The sequence below is a fragment of the Zophobas morio genome, unplaced genomic scaffold (genome assembly GCF_036711695.1).
Source record: "Zophobas morio isolate AGI-343-1 ecotype UQ-CSIRO unplaced genomic scaffold, CSIRO_AGI_Zmor_V1 ptg000005l, whole genome shotgun sequence".
Lineage (NCBI taxonomy): Eukaryota > Metazoa > Arthropoda > Insecta > Coleoptera > Tenebrionidae > Zophobas > Zophobas morio.
Window position 1 is genome coordinate 13,687,799 of NW_026972110.1, and position 20,543 is coordinate 13,708,341.

The window sequence follows — 20,543 nt, forward strand, 5'->3', positions numbered from 1 at the left end:
AAATATGTATTTATTGAACGATTTACGTTCTTAGTTTTCTCCTAAAGGGTTTCTCAAAAATTTTGGTAGACCAAAGATTATTTTTAATAATTAATGATAACGAAAATGTAAATCACAGTCATGTGATTCACATGAACTACTAAACAAATGAAAATGTGTTAATTATGTAAAATACATATATAGTGAACCAAGAGTTATAAGGTTATATGGCCATCATAAAATCATCCCATTGTGTCGAAGTTAAGTCGTTTACAATAGAAAAGGTTTTAGGGTCGTAAATAACGTGTCCACTGCAGCTCGACCGGCTCTTGTGGTTTCGTTCAGGGGTGGCTTTCACTAAATATGAAAATCCACCACTCCCCTATTTCTTTACTACCTGCAGCCGCTGAGGGTTCCGAAATAACCACTCGCTTTGAAAGCCGGCCCTGTTAAATATGAGCAAGAAATGTTTAGAAGATGATTTATTACCAACCGGTAAGCTTAGTGCGAACCACACAAAGGGGGTGTTTATTTGCGGTCAACTACTTTTATGATGGCCATATAACCTTATAGCTCTTGGTTCACTATACATTGTAATAAGATAACTAGTTTATTGTAATGTTAGTTCTCATAGTAAACAATAATGGCTATATAAATATTAAATCCAGTGTCACACTAAATGTAACTTTTACTATAGAACGAATCTACTGGGTATTTTTTTGAATATTTAAAAATATATAAAAACCAAAGGATTTTTAACTTAGTACACAATTCTACAAAATCTCCACCAATGTCATACGAAGATTACAACCGGATGGAATATTTGTCAGTTGCTGCTAGATACGGAAAAATTCATATTTATGTATGGAAATACCGGGAAAAACTCCCATGAAATATATTCTAATCATTGCCATTGCAATAATTGTCTTACCAGGAGCTTAAAAATGTGAGTGTATAATCTACGTTTATTATTATTATTCTGAGGTTATAAAAACTGTTGTGTTAGACGCACAAACAAGAATATTTATTTGTTTTTTAACACCATTATTACATGACATAAATATTTTTGAACATATCTTACATACACTTCATCAAAGACCCTGATTAAACCTTTACTTGTTAATTTTATCTCATAGTTAACATCTTGATTTGCAGAAAACGGAAATGTCAAGTCTTAAACTCCATAGGAAAGAAACTCAAGGCTCATAAAATTCCAAATTATACCTATCCAAGAAATTATATGACATTATCGAATCTGGTATATTCAAAAAGTAGATAAATAAAATCATGACAGGAAGTGTTTCTTCAGTGCAGATGCATTTTAAATGTATGCCAAGATGCGACGAAAGTGCCATCAGGTGACACTAATACACAGCCTTTGCGCTATCCACACTTTTCTTTTCTTTGATTACCGAGAAAATATCTCCAAAGTAAAAGAGCGAAATCTGCTTTGGAAAGCGCTTCAAGCTTTGACAGCTGAACAAAGCACTTGATTGCTTTTCCTCAACAACTAAAAAAGCTGTAAAATTCTTTTTAAATTACATAATTTGAATGCAACACATCATTGTGTGACACACAGACCGTACGATGTTTAATTTCAGTTAGAAACGTGAAAAGAACACCAACAATTACGATCAAGCCGCACTGATTAATATTATGAAACTCCTCTGCGACCTCTTCTCAAAAATTACGACACGTGAAATTATTCTTTGTTCAGACCGTCAGAAGGAAAATGCATAACTCTCATTACTTGGTTTAATGATACATCTTGGCATGTGGCTAATTAAATACAAAGAGATTTGATAATGGCTAAGTAAAATACTGTCGTGTTTGTTGTGGTTATTTTAAGTACCTACGATTCGGAAACACCGTAAACACCTTACAGTGAAAGTGTCTTAACCTTGTCAGCTCCGGCAATGACCCGAGTTGATCTTCCATCAACGGGGAATCTTTAATGTAGTGGTCAGAGCTGTATATAGCTTTAGGCACGATTGCCCCATAGGTATTATTATAATGGCCAAAGAATGCAAGAAAAATAGATAAAATTTATGATGCAGTTTTGAGGCGGGGATGTCTAGTTTACATTAAATTAATAATTATGATGACACTCTCACGGGTTCTTGAAGACCACTATAACCTTTATAACGCAATTATGGATATCCGCTTGCGTTAATTTGAGCAATTACGCAAAACTGTGGTAAATTTTTAAATCAGCTGGTACTTAGTTCACACTATAGGTCAAATTCACCAAATGTCACTGAAATTAGACTGAATAATTTTACCCAATTTAGAGAAAATTAAGGCTTATTTTGATTTTGCATCACTACAACAACGTCTTTTCCCAACCTTGTACTACCTAAACTTATTCATCACCCAAACCGCTAAATTTATGGTCCGTTATTATTTATCACTGTAGTACACAGAAGGTGAGCGGCTCTCCGTATTAATGGTAGTAATCGAGCAAAGCTCAGTTTTGCACATAATGAATTGCGGCTTTTCAGTGAAAGGACAGTGCAACATCTTACGTTTGTGAGATTAAACACGATTAAACAAGTTACATAATACATTTTTCATGCATATTCTTTGTCTCTTGTCAGGAAGAACTTTTTTCGTCAGTTGCGTACCAATTGTGTGCTTAATTTTGTCTGGTTGTCATTCTGAAAATCTAGCGGACTAGAAATTTTTATGTAGTTTCGAAATGGGTTATGCGTCACCACATTCAAAATTCAAGAGATAAGAAAAATTAAAGTGACTGTAAACTACTGCAAAACATATCACGTAAACACTACTGTGGAAACGTGTATATCGATGATGCACGTGAAAGTTTTGACAATAAACTAATAATTAAAGATTTTTTGACCGCCCCAGGGTTTGTTTTTGCTGAACTTTCTAGACTCCCAATTTTGTTAGATTATGCATTTCCTAATTATTTTTGCAAAAAGTAAAACACCAAGAATGCTGAGAAGTTTTCCGACATACCGAAGAAAATATGTAGATAAAAACAATAACAAAAGGCGATGGAACTTCTCTCTAAATAATAATATGTAATTGCAAAATGTTATAACACGTATTAAAAGGAAAGTTGCTGCTAACTACTATAATTAAATTTTTGTATTATTCTCCTTACTTTGTATATTTCATGTTTGGTTTTTTTTTGCTGCTATTATATAATATCAATCGAATTGTTCATTTTAAATGCATTTTTCTGTTTTTAAAGTAAATTTTTTAATTTTTGTGCTATGTACAAACACAAAGTTTTAGCTTCATAAGAATAAATCACCACATTTTAATCAGACGTTGTTATACTTTATTGTGCACATATTACATTAATATATTTATAACTTGATAGTGTCGTTCCATTTTTGGTGGTCTCTTTTCTTCTCTTTCCAATTCTGAACACACTTTTCCATAAGGTCCTTTAGGATTTTATCGTATCATCTCTTCCTCTGTTTGCCTTTCCAAATAATCTAAGTGTTCCAACCAACTTATTCTTACCGCTTTGATTTCCTTATATTCTTCCCTATTTTCCGTAGTAAATCTTTCAATATAAATAACATTGGCTACCCTTCCAAATTTCACTTTTTTCTTTTCTCCCCATTCTATTTCTAACTCCTCTACATTCTCTCTTATTTTTTCACGTGCACTCTTTACCATATAGTGCGACTTTTCTCATATACCTTTAAATTTACTATTTCTACCGCTTCTGTCAATCTCTGAAGTGTTTCCTTTAGATCTCTTATTTAGTCCTTGTCAGCATATATGTGCAACTGGTGCTTATTAGTTCTTCGTTTTCTCTTCCTGTTCAATTCACTTTTCTTAATTATTCATTTCAACAGTAAATTGAACAGGATGATTGACAATGGGTTTTCCTTGCCTAACCTCGACTTCTGTTTTCAACTTTCTGATACTTTACTTTCGTCTTAGTATTAGTAATTGTCAGTTTTACCAACTTTACCAACTTTTTGTGCAGCTCCAGTTCCTTCATTGATCATACAACTTTGATCTACTTATTTTGAGTTGAGTTAGAAACGCATTCTTTGTGTCTGTTTCAATATAAAGATTTGATATATGACCGATCTTCGAAATCCTCTTTGATATTCCCCTATATTATTATTTGCGTTATTTTTTAAATTTGTTTCGGATTTTTCAGCGATCTTATAATATGGCTTTGCCTTTATAGTTTTGACAGCAGTTATTTTTTGAAAATCGGAGCTAGTAATCTCTATCTTTTCTCAAGCTTTCTCTTCTTCATTCCAAATATATCTTATTTGGAATGAAGAAGAGATGCCAGTGAATAAATTATCTCTTGCACCTCCTCGTTGCAATACCTTAATAGTTCTGGTCTGAGTCCAGTAACGCTGCCACGAAATTCCGATGACGGTCGGTGACGATCCCGAATTTCGCCGATAACGCGTGGGGGTGGCGTACCTCGGTGCCAAGCCTTGGGCCGACTACTGCCGCTGAGAAAGTAACACGTCTGACCGACCTAGAATTATGCGGTCATCTTCTCGCCACCGAGGGTGGTGTCGTCGGCCGGGAGCGTCGGTGCTCGGGCGCCAGCTTCCTCTCCGGGGGAGATAGCACTGGTGTTGCTCTAAAGCTGAAGACACGACTAAAATAATCTTACGGCTAATTCTTAAATAATAAATTTACAAGTCGGTATAACAATATGAACAACAAGGATTAAACGTCCGGCACGGTCGTTCCCTCCTGAACGGCGACTTTCTTCGGGACGGGCTCTTCCAAGGACTGGGAACGGCGACCCTGGAATAGGAAATCGCGTGGGAACGGTACGACGACCCGGGAGGGGAGCACGGTGACGGAACACAACGTATGCTCAACGAAATCCAGCCTGCAAAAATTCGCTTCGTTACAACCCCTTCATCTTTCCTATTTTTTAATTAATGAACTACAGATACTACTTCTTCCTTTGTTGGTGGCACTATTTCTTCTCATTTATTTCTAGCATAATTTCGTTATTTTCTTATGGGTTTCCTTCTCTTTCAAGCTCTCTTCGAATTAGTTCTTCCACCTATTGATTGCGTGTTCTTCATCCAAGATTATTCTTCCTCCTTTACCACTAATAAAAATTAGTCTGAAAATAGTTACTATTCTTTTAATTTCTTTATAAAAATTGTTTGATTTTTTTCGGTTAATTTCTTCTCCACTTCTCTGATTTTATTTTCGATATATTGTCTCTTTTTTATCCACATGTTCTTTTGACTTCCTGTTATCTTCTTCGAATTTTCTTTTGTTTTCTTTTTTGCCTGTTTGAAGCCTTTTATTTTGCATGTTCTCTTCTCAACTTACTTACTTTTTGCCTTTTTCATCAAACCAATTAATCTTTTTGTTTTCTTTCCTTTCTTGGCAAGTTAGCAGCTGCTCCTAACATGCTTTCTCTTTGTGATCATCTCTGTTTCTGGTTTGTTTCCTCTAGTTGTCTGCATCCTCTTTTCTGGATCTCTTCTTCGTTTCTTGGTTAGTTTTTCTCTGCATGTTCCTTTTCCAAATCAGTTTCTGGTATTATTAAGTAACGGTTACTACTTATTTCAGCCCCCTATAGCTTTTCCATCTTAATACAGAGCTTTAGTATCCGTCACTTTTATTTTTTTCTCAATTTGTTCTTTATAAGTACATCTATTTTATTGTTGAAAAAATTAATGCCAAGAAATCTAGATATTAATTACAATGATGCACAAAAAAAAATCAGTTCAAATTTTAAAATACTTAGGTACACATTTTTCTGAAAAGTCATGCTACATAACCAGCTTTTATACGAAAACATTTAAAAATTATGTAAATGTGTGTGTAGTATCAAAGAAGCAGGCAATGAGGTCATTAACATTTTAGCGGGAAAACCTACAACGATTTAAATATGCAGTGTAATGCATAATAATAGTACTGTAAAAAAATGAGCTGTACTTGATTTGATTAATAAAATAAACTGCCTCCATCACTAATTTTTTGAATTACCGTGTATAAGCAACTCTTAAAATATGATGGAAATGATAAACGACAAGTTTGTATTCATACCATTTTGGATATTTTAGACAGGATAAGCATTTGGAATGCTATTGCTATAAAATTTTTATTTTTTCCCAAAAACCTGGATGTCTAGGGTAAAAAATCAAGACGTATTCATAAACCACAAGTGTAGGAGTATGTTAGTATGTATATTTAGAAACTTTAAATAACATATAGCATACAAAATTTTAATGTGACGTCATCATATTGTCCGTGGGAATGATTAGATAAATTTTGGTTAGCGTTTACCATCTACACGATATTCCTAAAATTTATATAAAATTTAACAACAATCAGTTTGGTAGTACCGGAGATTATTTGTCTAATAAATATCGACATAGAGGAGGTCATTAAAACAAAGCATTAATCGTTGAAAAGTTTTGATTCTGTACATGTTTCAAGGATTAAGGCCATTTTTAACCGCAAATATCGACAATAAACAAATATATCAACTTTATATAAGAACTCACCTGAAAAAAATGTATAAAAGTTGTTTAACATTATAGGTCTTCAGACGCTTAGGAAAATCGAAGATTGGGGAAAGGTTTTTAATTATAAATGACAGTAAGAACACTATATTTATATACTAATAAAATTTTACAACCTAAAGTTAAAAAGTCTAACCCATAATAATAAAACATTACAGATCTTCGGTCGAAGCTTGGCGGACGACGAACTGTGAACAGGGACGGATTTTATGTGAGGGTCGCATGTAGTAACAAAGTATTAACTTCTTTTTTGTATTTGTCTCAATCTTAAATCCAACCCTGAAATTTACGCCGTTTTCAAAGCAGCAGGGATTGGACGGCACAATAGCAAGGTTAGTGACGATTGTAAAATGATTCGGGCTGCTGAAATATGGGAATTAACAGAATTGATGTCCACGTCAAAAAATTATTCATCTACAAATTAGACAAAAAACATCACACCCGTTTATTTTTTATATGTAAATTGGTTTTACAACATTTTTTTGGGCGAAATAAGTGTTTCAGGTGTTTGCTGGCACATTGAAATGTTAAAAGTACGTCCCTGACACGGGATTCTAACTGCTACTGGTGCAACCTCAATTATTATTACAGTCTTCAACTTAACAGGGCAATAAAATTTTAGTGTATATAAAAATAACGTTCCAAGTATAAGAAGGAAAAGGAATAGTATTATGGCTACTTGTCGATGCAACTAATTGTTGACATCGGATTTCCATTGAGCGTAATAACCAAAGCATATACAGAGAATAGTAGTCCAAATCGCCACCATTTTTTTCACAAAGTGCTGTATAAAAAATTGACGTTTGGAGGCTGTGATTTCCCCATTTTAAAGAAATTACCTTATTTTACAGTACTTAATAGTGTAAATAAAGAGGATACGTTTTATAATACAAATTACAATTAATTTATTACCTTAAACTTAAATATATATTCTATTCTATACTAAAACTTTACTAAGCTAAACGTCGAAAATTATCATGATCAACATTTTATTGTGCTTTTACATGATATTTTACATCAGAATTAGGTTACTATAGATTCAACTAACAGTTAATCAAGATTTTTTTTACGTTTTTTTCGTCGACGAGTGTAGTTCTCCTTTAAACATTTTCAAATTAATTTAATTTATTTTTTAGTAACTCATTATTTATACGATTTATCTGCATTTACCTTCACTAATCACTGATCATTTTATTGGTCTCGGTTATTATGGCTAATGCAATTAAATTAACTATAATCTTTATTTGCTCAAATACGCTTTACTGTATATTTGTGTAATTATCTCATTACTTCTTCAATACACAAAAATAGTCACTAATAAATTTAGAAGATAAAATCAACTGTTAAACAACAAAATGTATTAAATAGCCATAAATCATTAAATAAATGCATATTACTCGTTTGCTCAGTATTGTATGTATATTTCAACAACTACGCTTTTGAATACAATTATTGTGAAGAGATTATGTAAAGAGATAATGTACTTACAGCATGATAGATAGCACTTTTACTAATTGAATTGAAAGAAACCACCACGCTTACGTACAACAATGAGACAACGTTGATAACCAACTTAATTTTTTTTTTGAAAAATAATAGATCTAATTAGCGAATGTAAATATATCCTTTATCTTCTATGTTAATTAATAGCTTGCTACAACAAAAATTAGAATTATTGTGTCATTAAGACACTACTTCACATCATTATCTTTCCATCTGTGTCACAATGAAATATTTTGACAGTCAAAATTTCACAATGCTGTGTACATTACAAGCATGCGGTTCACGACCGAATTCAAATCGCTGTTTTTATTAAATAATTGCATAATTTAATTATTTATTACCATACGAAACAAAATAAATCCAGCTTACTTATTGATACCTACCGTAATTGCTGTCCGTGCAAACTGTTGCAATACCCACATTTCATAAATAGAACAAAATGCGCTCTTAAAACCCACGAGATAATCACATCCTATTGTATCACCGTTCACTTCGGAAAGTGTTTCTTCCTGAGCGGTTGATTATTGCTTGTAATTAAGAAAAAAAGTAGAGTAATCGTAGCATATTGCATTCTACCCTATGAATATATTTGCTACAGTGTAATTTACTTATTTCTAACACATTACAGAAACTGAATAAGAACTATAATTTATTATCTTCCTGAGAAATTTTACGCTATCAAGTTTCACCGCACCCGATGATTTATTTTATTTTATTTAGTGCCTTCACATATCTAAAATTGTGAATTTAAATGACTCACTTGCATAAAAGGTTGCTGTTTCATTTCCTTGTGTTATATGCAGAGCAAACAGTTTGTCTGACTTTATTAATACTAGATGTCTATTCTTGAAAAGAAAATAGCTTATAAAATATACACGTTAACGTATTTTATTATCTTCGACATTTATTCACGCTATAATTTTCTTGTACTTAAATGCTCATTATGAAGACTTGCCTTCAAAAGTGAAACGAAGTTTTTTTAATTACTTTCCTGTATCGTTCATTTAATTAACAGTGAATAACAATAATCTCATCTACATAAATATCGTAGTTGCAACAAAAGATTAGAAAAAATTACTTAACTGAGTGTGGTGTGTTGAATGCACTTTTATTACCACACTCTAGTGTAAAAACTACTGATGCTAAAGCAGGAATCTGTGTCATGGAGCCTAGGAAAATGCGTACTGTTTAAAATTATGCAAATGTCAGTCGTACTTTTCCATAAATATTTGATCTATGTAAATTGGTACAACATTTTAACATCTATTAATAAATGCTGTTTTCGTGAAAAATAACATCTTATTTATTAACTAATTAAGCTATAACTTACGGTTGTTTAAAAGGTGATTCAAACACACTTTTTTTTGCTTTAGTTTCGATACTATTTTGTAAAATTGTTGACGTTTGTTAGTACTTTGTGGTGATTAATTGTTATTATAAATCAAAAATATGTGTCAGGTTCCAAATTTTAAATGTATTTTTCTACCGCCCACGTTTTTTGGTTTTCTAATAGAGCTATTAACGCACGCAAATGACGTCACAGCAGTTCGTTAATAGCGGAAAGGCGTTCTTTAATAGATCTGGTGTAGTTTAGATCGGTAAGATTGGTAGCAATGACGAGAAATGTCAGGTGAATGTCAGTGGCAAATCTAAACTTAAAATTTCCCACCTTTCTGGACGCGTAACTTCTTCGCAAGACATTTTAACCAATTTTAAATTACAAAAACTCAAATTGATTCGAATTACAATTGTTGTTGTGAAAATTCGAACCTCAAATATTTCGAGGTTAGTGTCAGACCAACCCATCACCAACCACGACAAAAGTCCCCAGATTAAAAAAAATACAAATTTCAATTAAATTTTGAGAAAAAACGTGTGCGGTAGAAAAAATAGTATAAATAACTCGTTCATAAGGCCATTGAGGCACTCATCCTTTATATAACTCGCGGCTTCGCCGCTCGTTCTATAAACTTGGATTCGTGCCTCAATATTTGCCTTATGAAACTCGTTCTTTAATATACTATTTTTAAAGCCACCAGATTTATGTTAAATGAATGTAAATTTCATAGCCATAAGCATTCATTTTCGTATTAATTAAAATTTCGTTTTATGTTATACTAAAAGTTATTAAACACTTTTTAAACAATTAATCCTTGTTGAGTTTTATTGTTATTATGATTTTGTGTTAAAATACAAAGTAAATTAGAAACATAGTACCTAGCGACTATTAATGTTTGCGACTTTCTTTTTGTCAGGTTGGCAACATGTTTAAAATTTTGTGAGGACATACCCGATGGACTAATTCAGTATGTGCCATCTTCTCATAAGTTTTTAGCTGCGTCAATAAAATGTTCAGCTGCATTAACAATAAAAACCTCAAAAAAACTAAAAATTATTTCATATTTATGAGAAGACACTCACGAGCCTTAAGATTCTTTCAAACTATTTAAAAAAAGACCGTAATGGTTACTATTTCAAATTGTTTTAAAAACACAATACCAGGAACACCCAGATGTTTTCAACTTATTTCAAAAATAAAACAGAAATCTTCAAAATCTTTTCGAACTGTTTAAAAAGGGCCCTAACATTCTTTTAAACTGTCAAAAACAAAATAGCAGGACCCCCCAGATTTTCACAACTTGTTTCAAAAACGAAATTCAAAAAGTTCCCAAGATTCCTTCATCCTCTTTAAAAAATGACATCAATGACCCAAAAGATTATTTTATATACCTGCTTATAAAAAAGGACTCAAATTCTTTTATAGACAAAATACCAGGAGCTCCAAGGAATTTTCTTCCTGGTATAAGTCATAATAAACGATTTTAATATGTTAAGTGATAACACTGATAACCTCTTTTTCTCATACTACCTATGCAAAATTTTGATGTTTTCTTGAATTCGATAGCAATCTTCAATACATTTTATTTCTAGCAAGATTTTGAGATAACCTGCAAATGCTTGTTGTAGGTTATGATATTGCATATGTCATTAATAAATAATAGAAAAAGCAGTGGACCCAAGATAGAACTGGAGGTGGAAAAGAAGGATTTAGGTATTAAATATGTAAAGCAGTTTTAGCAGTGGATTTGAAAAACCTGTTAGGCGAAATTTCTACAGTAGGAGAAAATTGATGTATAAAATATCTGTTTCGCTATTGTTATCTAAAACTTCCGAAATTTCTTGAATAATACAAATAACACTGGGAGACATTAATTGGTGGTAATGAAGGCTTAACCAACGTAAGACTATTGTTAACAACATTTTTTCCTGCTCAACTGTTCCTGGGTTATGTTCTGTGGCTGTTCTGGGGTGTTAAACGCAACAATGTTCGATTCTCTTATTTGCTGTTTAGTTACTTCCTGAATGATATCTTCAAGTTGATATTGAATTCCTTATTTACAGTAATTTGATTTTTCGATCCATTACAGTTTGAACAGGTATTTATTTACCCCTATTAGAAAGTTAATGGCGTCATCTTGAAATTTTAATAAATAAGTGTTTGTTAAAAAATGTGATTAGATATGATTAAATCTAATGGTATATTATTATATGGAAAATTATGAATATTGAGCTATCCATCATTCACGAAGATGACGCCTGCGAAACGAGCCGTAGGCGAGTCAAGGAAATTATCTGACTGAATAATGACGATAATTGCAAATATAACACTATACTTTTCTACTCTCAAATAGAGAAACAATCACGTAAAACTTTAAAATGGAAACCTAAAAACAAAGCACAAAATTAGAATAAGTAAGCAAATGCCACGGCAATTTGAAATAAAAAGCAGATCGTTTTTATAGTAATACCAAAGTTTTTTTCTTATTCGCTCAACGTACGTCTTCAAAATTCTAAAAACAGTGCTGTTTTAAAATTTTTAGAATAAAGTTTTATAATCTATTTATTTAACTTGTTTAACAGTGCTTCAGGGGGGCAAAGATCTGTACAAATATCTATACTTTTTTTCCAATAAGGCGGTAAAATTAAAAAAGAAGTAACAAAGCAATATATCAAAAAAATTGATCAGCTTCGGTTCCGCGTTGGAGATATCCCAGCGCATCCACCAAAATCACATTTTTAAGTTAGTGAAATACATATTGTAATGAATCATCAAAATTTCTCTACACACAAATTTAACATAATCAGAACAAAATTTTTATAGGTGAGTTACTTAATCGGCTTAATAACTTTCCCAGAATGTGGAGGATTTTGATTTATGAGTATATGAAGCAACAGTTCTTATTAATTATGCCCATAAAATAAGAATTAATATTTTCCTAACGTATTTAGAGAAAGTACGGCCAAAATGGGGAAAACAATCCCTCGACAAATACAGAAAATCTGTGAATTTGGGACTAATTTCTTTCTAATATAAACTAAAATGGTCAACACTAGACTATAATGGGGCACAACGAGCGGCGTGATCATGAAAAGTCCAACTCGATTTTCTGATTATTTGTTATTAATCTTGACATCAAGAATAATCGTGTTTACGTGAGAAATGCAGACGTTTTTTAAGGTAGGGTATAAAGGAATTAAACTTGATGTGGATCCTTGTGATGATCTAGGGAACATTTTGCCTCAGTATTTAATGCATTGAAGCTATTTTTCTTCTCCTCGAAAGAAATATTTGTTTTCGGAAATGAGAAGAAAAATAACTTAACATAAAAATGTCGAAAAGGAACTTATTAATTATTTACTGAACATGGAATTACGCTTCTTTGAACTGACTAAGCAAGATGACGTTTCAATAGGATGTACAAGTTAGGATTTATGACTTTCGTAAACCTTAAATAAGATAAATTTATGTTCTTATTTTAAGGTTGAAAATATTTTCCTTGAAACATATTCCCTCGAGGTAAGGATCGTGTTTACCTATAGTAGGCTTAATATATATAGTTATTTCATAAAGTATACCCCCACAATGACAGCTTGTCGCAATGTAATACATACTTAAGTGAAACTTAAGTATGTTTTAATTTTATATTCCTTGCAGCTTAACCACTGACTTAAGCTTCAGTAAGCACTTTCAGTTCAGGCGCTATTATTTATTTTAATGTTATCAGTGTTGGAAATGATTGGAAATATTATAATGGAAACTTGTTTCGATAATTAAGAGGGCATCATCAAGGGTAATGTTTTATTTTCGAAAAATTTGGTGGGCAAACACACTGATATTTAAATAAAAGTTTAGTAGTGAAGAATTTGAATTAATAAATAAAGTAGAAATGTTGTGAGGGGAGTATGTGGGGTAATCAGTCTGTCACTTTGGGTTTGACCGTCATGTGAATTTTGACTTTATTTTTTAAGGCACAATACGAAATTTTAAACCGATTTTTTTTTAAATTTACTCATCTCTTAATGATATTTTCAAATCACTTTTTACTTTTAATATAAAATTAAACTGAACTAATAGCTGACCAACAACAGACAGGTGGAAATAGGAGACCTATTTTTTCATACTCTAGGGGTCATGGAACGTCGAGAAAACATGAGCTTAATCTTTCACCCGATGGACTCTATTACAATAGTTCCCTAGCTTACATTCAGGAAGTAAAAATTAATAATATAAAAAATATACAGGGTGAGTCATTAAATTGTTTTCACCTATATAGAGTGTTGTGTTTTTAAGGCATAACTTAGTTTTTTCAAATGGAACCTTTATGTTTTTACATACTCTATTTGACCTCTTTTTCGTTTTTATAACAAAATCATTTTTGACATTATATTGCGACGTTGCCATATTATTCCAGTTTTCTTGAAATTTGGAAAGGTCCACAAAAAAAATCGCAGTAGGATTATTTTTTAAATCTGTGGCCCAATAGTTTGTGGAGAAATAAATAAATATAAGCGCTTCGTGGTGGTATAAATAAAATTGTGTCTTTTATCATACAAAGTGTTTAAGAAAATAAATGGTTGCAATTTTCAAATCTCGATATCTCACTTTTTTTCAAATAGAAGACGCGTATTAACTACAGCACATGGTATGAATGTGCTTGATGTATTTTATTTTGATCCAAGTTATAAACTAATAAGGTTATACTTCTAATTGCGACTGATCATTTATAAATACTGTCTGTTTGGTATAAAAATTCTAATAATCTGAATCTGTCGAAGAATGACAATGACATTTACTTATAAGAAACATACAATTCATTTAGTTTAACCAGTTAAAGAAAAAGAAATCAATAGGGAAAGCTCCTCGTCATTGCTGGGACTGACTGGTTGCCAGTTTTAGATGCTGCTGATCCTACTCTGGCCTGTGAGAAATTCAATGAAATCATTTTTACCAACATCTCCCAATATGTACCAATTTCAAAGTCCTTTGGTCAGCGGGAAAATTACCCTGTTTGGTATACTAGATCTGTTATCAACAAAATCAAAACAAAGAATAGACATTGGGATATTTATAGAAAAACCAAGTCAGTATATCATCTTGATAAAGTGAAGAAGTTACGCTGTGAAATCAGAAAAGACATTAGGTACACATATTATGAGTTTATAAGAAAATCTGAAACTTCTCTACAAAGCCATCCGAAAAAATTTTGGTCGTTTGTTAATGAAAAAAAGAAAGCCACGAATGTTCCTGGTCTCATGACCTTTGAGAATCATACCTTGACATCTCAACAAGATATAGTCAACACATTTGCTAGTCACTTTAAAAGTATGTACAACTGCGATAACGAGAACCATGTCTGCGATGTAATATGCCGTGATAATTGTGAAAATATCTGTGATAACTGTTTTAAATATTGTTGTCCATCTTTTGATGTTAGAGTAGACTGTGTAAAAAATGTTATTTTAAATAGGTTCTCTATAAGTGACAACGACATTCTTAAGGCTGTAAAGGGTATAAAAGCGAATAATGTCTGTGGTGCTGATAACATACCGGCATTTTTGATTGTGGATTGCATAAGTTGTTTTCTATCTCCACTTTGTCATATATTTAATAGGATATTAATATCTTCACAGTATCCAACAGTATGGAAAACGTCAAATGTTGTGCCAATTTTTAAGTCGGGTGACAAGTCGAACATTAAGAACTATAGGCCCATATCTCTCATCCCAAATTTTGCTAAATTGTTTGAGTGCATATTAACAGATGCTATCTATGCCCATGTGAAATCTGATATTATAACTGAACAACATGGTTTTGTCAAGGGCCGCTCCACTACAACTAACTTATGCGAATTCACGCAGTTTGTCTCAAATGCTTTAGATAAAAGATCACAAGTTGATGCTATATATACCGACTTATCTAAAGCATTTGACAAAGTTAATCACTGTATTTTATTAAAAAAGTTGGAAAGTTTTGGCTTATGCGATAATTTAATATCTGTTCTTAAATCTTGGTTAACTGATAGGCAACAACGAGTTTTGTGTAAAGGATTTAGATCGTCGATATATAAAGTTAACAGTGGAGTTGGTCAAGGATCAAATTTAGGTCCTCTTCTTTTTATTATATTTTACAACGACGTCGTAAAAGACTTGGGATGTAGGGCATTTGTATACGCCGATGACTTAAAACTGGCAAAAGTTGTCAATAGGGCTGAGGACTGTTATGAGCTACAAACCAGTTTAGAAAAGTTACTGCATTGGTGTAATAGTAATAAGTTTGAAATTAACAAAAGTAAATGTAAAAAGATTACCTTCTTTCGTACACGTGAACCTATTACCTATTATTACAATTTAGATGGTTATGTACTTGAGAATTGTCAACAGATATCTGATTTAGGTGTTGTTATGGACTGTAGTTTGTCATTTGCCCCACACATCCTGCATGTCACCAAGACTGCTATGCAACAGCTAGGATTTATTCGTCGTAACACCATGGATTTTGTTAACATACAATGTATCAAAATACTTTTTTATGCTTTAGTAAGGTCAAGAATGGAATATTGTTGCATTGTATGGAAGCCGTATTACCAAAAATATATTGACTTGTTAGAGAATGTCTTGCGCAAATTTGCAAAGTATTTATTTTTAAAAATGTATAATAGGTATCCAAGCAGACATTGTGATCAATCTAGCTTATTGTCTATTGTCAATGAACAATCTTTAATAAGAAGAAGAAATGCAGCTAGTTTAATTTTTCTACAAAAACTCACTTTAGGTCAGATATGTTGTCAGGAGCTTCTCCATGAAATCCAATTCAACATCCCAAGACAAATTAGCCGATGTCCAAAGTTATTTTATTTTGCTATACCCAATACTTTTCATCATTATAACTGTCCATTGATATATGCTTTTCGCTTATATAATTCTGTTTGTGATGGTCGTCTAGATATATTTTTTCATAATTTTAGTAAAGCTAATGTAAGGAAACAATTGTTGGAATTGAATCATGTGTAAGTGTACCAATGTTGTGAGCATTATGTGTTTATTGTAAATTTAATATTGTTTATGTGTTTATTGTAAATTTAATATTGTTCCTGTGGTTGTATCCACTATGGACTATATATTAGTCTGCTGGATAAATAAATATATTATTATTATTATTATTATTATTGCTGTACTTGAAACAGTTCCATTCGGAATCTAAGATATTATTTACAAACTGCTGAATATACTTTTTAACACTTCTAACAGTTAAACTACATGATGAAATGGTTTCGTAACTAGAACCGATATTTTATGGATCGAAAGTAACATAATAATTAATTATGTTTTTTTGTTTACCGTGATTTGTTAACAATTGCCTCTGAAACTACAGACGGTATAGTTTACTACAATTTTATTAGGTGCAAACTAGTTATTTCACGGTTATATTAAATTCTGCATATTAAATAACGACAGAGGAATTTATTAATCAAGTGAAAAAGATCAATGAATTTTACATTCTTAATTTAGCATTCGCGATACATACCATTAAATAACTAAAAAGTGACTAAAATTAATCCCATAATTTTATGTAATATTTTCTTTTTTACCGTTAGCAGTACTTCGAAAGTTTGCCCGATGAATTTAAGAATACAATTTATGTCAAATTTAATACCAGCAACCGTCAGTCATTATAAACATCGTAATAAAATATTAAGAATACATATTTTACCTATTTTTCAATGACACATCAAAATGCTATTAAATTTTAATTAATACACTTGTGTAAAAATTACACAATTGGTCATAGCTTTTATGCAATTCACATTGAGAAAATTCAGACTGTATGTTCTATTCAAATTTAAATTATAGAATATAATATATCTTATATATGACATCAACAGATTTGTAGAGCAGTTGGCTCATAGATTTAAATATGTACATAAATACATACATATGAGAGATTTTAGTTATATATGTTAATTAGGTGAAAATTACAAAAGCAGAACGATCTCATATTCCATGAAATTTTTTTACAACAATATGTGGTTTATGGTGGAATGTGTAGCTTAAAATGCGCTTAATGTTTACTTAGTCTACAGTCAGGTGGAGATGAAAGATAAATTTAAAATTAAAATCAGTAAACGTATTATTTTTTCAGATCATTATGTTTATTCCGTGGCTAGATTCAAAGATTAAAAAATGTGAAGGCGAGATTACGTTTTGTTAAAAATATGTCTGTTCTATAAAACTCAATATTTTATATCTTTAGGATATCAAAAACGTGTATAAATCCGTCAAGATTTTTATGTCTATTATGCATAAAAAATCCCGATTTTTGTTTTGTATTTATTATAACCCAATTTTTATTGAAATTCACTTTGGTGTAGGTATTCTATTACTCTCCTCTTTAAAAAAAAAAAGTATAAATGGTTTTTCCCACTACTTCAGAAACAACTCATCGTCTCAACAATTTTATTATGCAAAATGACTCAAAAAAAAGCGAAAAGGGAAGTAACATTAAAAACAAATATCGCATATTTTATAAAAATAATTATAGTCAAATCTATTTAGGATTTTTAAGCTAAGATCAGTTGTACTTCTGTAGGCAGTAAGTTGTGAATTTTTTATTTGTCATTATTACGATTTCGTAGTTGGCAGACATGAAATAATTCCTCACTGTAGTTTCGAAGCTGCCACCAAATTGAAAAACACAATAAATCTGTTCTGTGATTTATCTTTGTGTAATTTGTAAATTTCGAAACACAAATAAATAAATATTGATGCTGTCAGATAAATTCAGTCGAAACGCATGCTTGTAAATGTGGGTCACTTTTATATACACGTATATATTAAACGTAATTTAAGAATTATTTGTTGCAATAAGTGTTATATTGTAAACCAGGGTTCAGATAATAATTTTAAAAAAATATTACTTTTTTCACATATCTACATATTTCTACGATGTGCAATAAGTGAGAGTTTACTTAAACATTTGCGTAATAAAAAAAATTCCAAATTGATAATTGTTTTTTAATAAAATTGCAGCAGCAAGCCTTGCACATTCATTGTTATTTGTTGTAGGTATGTGAAATAATAAATTTTGTTAAAAGTTAAGGATGTAACCTCGTTTGTGAATATTCCAGCAAGCTGTGGGCGATAGTACAACTACAATTAAAAAAAAAAAAAACAAAAAATTATATTCTGACGTACAAAATAGTCGCTTCGTGCCATAAATTACAAAAAAAAACTACACGTGTTGAAAATGAAATGCAACGCAATTTTCTCATCACATTTGTATAATTTAGCTAATTAATTCGAAAATTATTCAAATAATCTTGTACAAAAGAATGCACTCTTGCACAGCTGAGAGTTCAGACAATATAAATTAAGAAAAGCCGGTAAATATACACAACCTGTAATTACCACAGATCGATCTTTTCTAATAGAGGGGATGATGGGCCCCAACAATCTCAGACGGGAGTTTCAAGGTTTTATTTTACTATATATAAGTTGATCTAGCAGGGTTAGTATCCAGTTTCCGATTTTAATCCAAATATGAAGGTAAATAAATAACATAAGTGCCCCACAATCCAAGTGTAGTGAATTCGTGCTATTTAAAATTTTTCCTCTTTGATCATCTCAAAATACCTTTTCAAGAAAATGTCAGCTCATTATTTACAAACATTATTTGACCTAATACAGCTTCGCAGCTGCAGTTTCTTGCCCAACCTTACGGATGGCATTTCTTTCAGGTGTTCGCCTTTTTATTAATCTTTGCCGTCGTCGCGAGCTTGGCTCAAGCTGGCTACATCAGCAGCTACGGGGGAGGCGGCTGGAGATCTGGTCTTGGCGGATGGAGATCTGGAGGCGGCGGATGGAGATCTGGAGGCGGTGGATGGAGATCTGGAGGCGGCGGCTGGAATGGCGGTTATGGAGGATACGGAGGCGGTTATGGGGGTGGCTATGGAGGAGGATGGAAAAGTGGAGGTAGAAATCGGTTTTTAATTTTTTCATTTTTTATGTGATCGAGGTTGTTTTTTAGGAGGAGGTTGGAGATCTGGTGGAGGATGGTGGTGAAAAAACCTTTTCATGAATCATCGTGTTTTTCTGTGAAATTATTTTAAAACTTGTGATTTAGACACTACTTTACTTTGTACCTATATACATATTGGTTTGCAAGAATACATTTATTTTTATATCAATTTTTAGTTTTTTGTTTCCAAGAAAAAATCCATTTTGATCCAGTAATGTTTGCACTTTTTCAATTATGTGTGGGGTGTCTATAGCTTTAATGGGAAAGCCTAATTTAGTATGTTGCAAATATGACGCACATTTGCGTCGGCGTCGCGATGTAAAACTATATTTTTTTTATGTCAAATAATAAAACATTTAAGATATTAAATAACACAAAACAAATTATGACGATTAAAACAATAGATACGCATAATTTTAAATAGAGTTTTTTATTTTTCTGTTGATTACGTAAATACTAAAACAATACATTTTTCCTTTGTGTGTGACGTATGCTTTGCGTTTTAAAAACTGTGTAAATCTTTGATGGATCTCACCGACAGATACTTTATGACTTGTACGTTATCTGAAAGAAAAGGACTTCATCTTTTATAGTCACATTAATCGTCAATAAACCACAGTTATTAAAGACAAAAGAGGATTTTACTATTTTTCAACGTAAGGAAATTTACCTCACAGTAGCTATTATTTCTTGTTAATTTATATTCAGCTATAAAATTCACAAAAACATAGTAATAAAATAAATTTTACAAAACAAAACTCTAAACGAACATCATTTTAATCATGACCGATTTATATTACTGTGTTTTAGCCAGATTATTTTACGTTAGTGCATTCCGTTTAAAAAAAATCTCTGACAAACCTGCTCCACTCTCTTCTATGATTGATATTAAGTATTAGTATTAATTGTTTAAGATAAAAAAAAAAAAACAGAAAAGGAGAGTAGTTAATTAAAAAAAATCTGTGTCTATGAATCTGTACAATCGATTGTTCTATTGCCGGTGAATAGAATTAAGTGATTCACTCCCACGTTAACTAATTTTTACTGCACTTGGAAATATTAAAAAGCTATGTAGTGGAAAACAACATTTGAAAAAAAACTTGTGTGGAAGAAGATGTCATTCATTTGACTCGAATTTCCCAATACATATTCTGTAACAAAGATTGATCAGAAAGTGTGTCTGTTTTTTATTT

General features: G+C 31.6%; 1 protein-coding gene across 2 annotated transcripts in view; it reads left to right on the top strand.

Moving 5' to 3' along the window:
- LOC135122823 (ctenidin-1-like) overlaps nt 1-19,519 on the top strand; it is a 75,692-nt gene extending 56,173 nt beyond the window's left edge. Inside the window, exons 1-3 of one of the 2 annotated variants that reach the window (XM_064047270.1) lie at nt 18,863-18,878; nt 19,070-19,304; nt 19,360-19,519. In XM_064047270.1, the coding sequence (XP_063903340.1) occupies nt 18,873-18,878; nt 19,070-19,304; nt 19,360-19,394 (276 nt within the window). In that variant the 5' untranslated portion in view covers nt 18,863-18,872 and the 3' untranslated portion in view covers nt 19,395-19,519. Of the gene's footprint in view, nt 1-18,862; nt 18,879-19,069; nt 19,305-19,359 lie in introns of those variants that run through there. The other variant, XM_064047269.1, reaches the window with a different exon arrangement.
- The last annotated feature ends 1,024 nt before the right edge of the window (nt 19,520-20,543 follow it).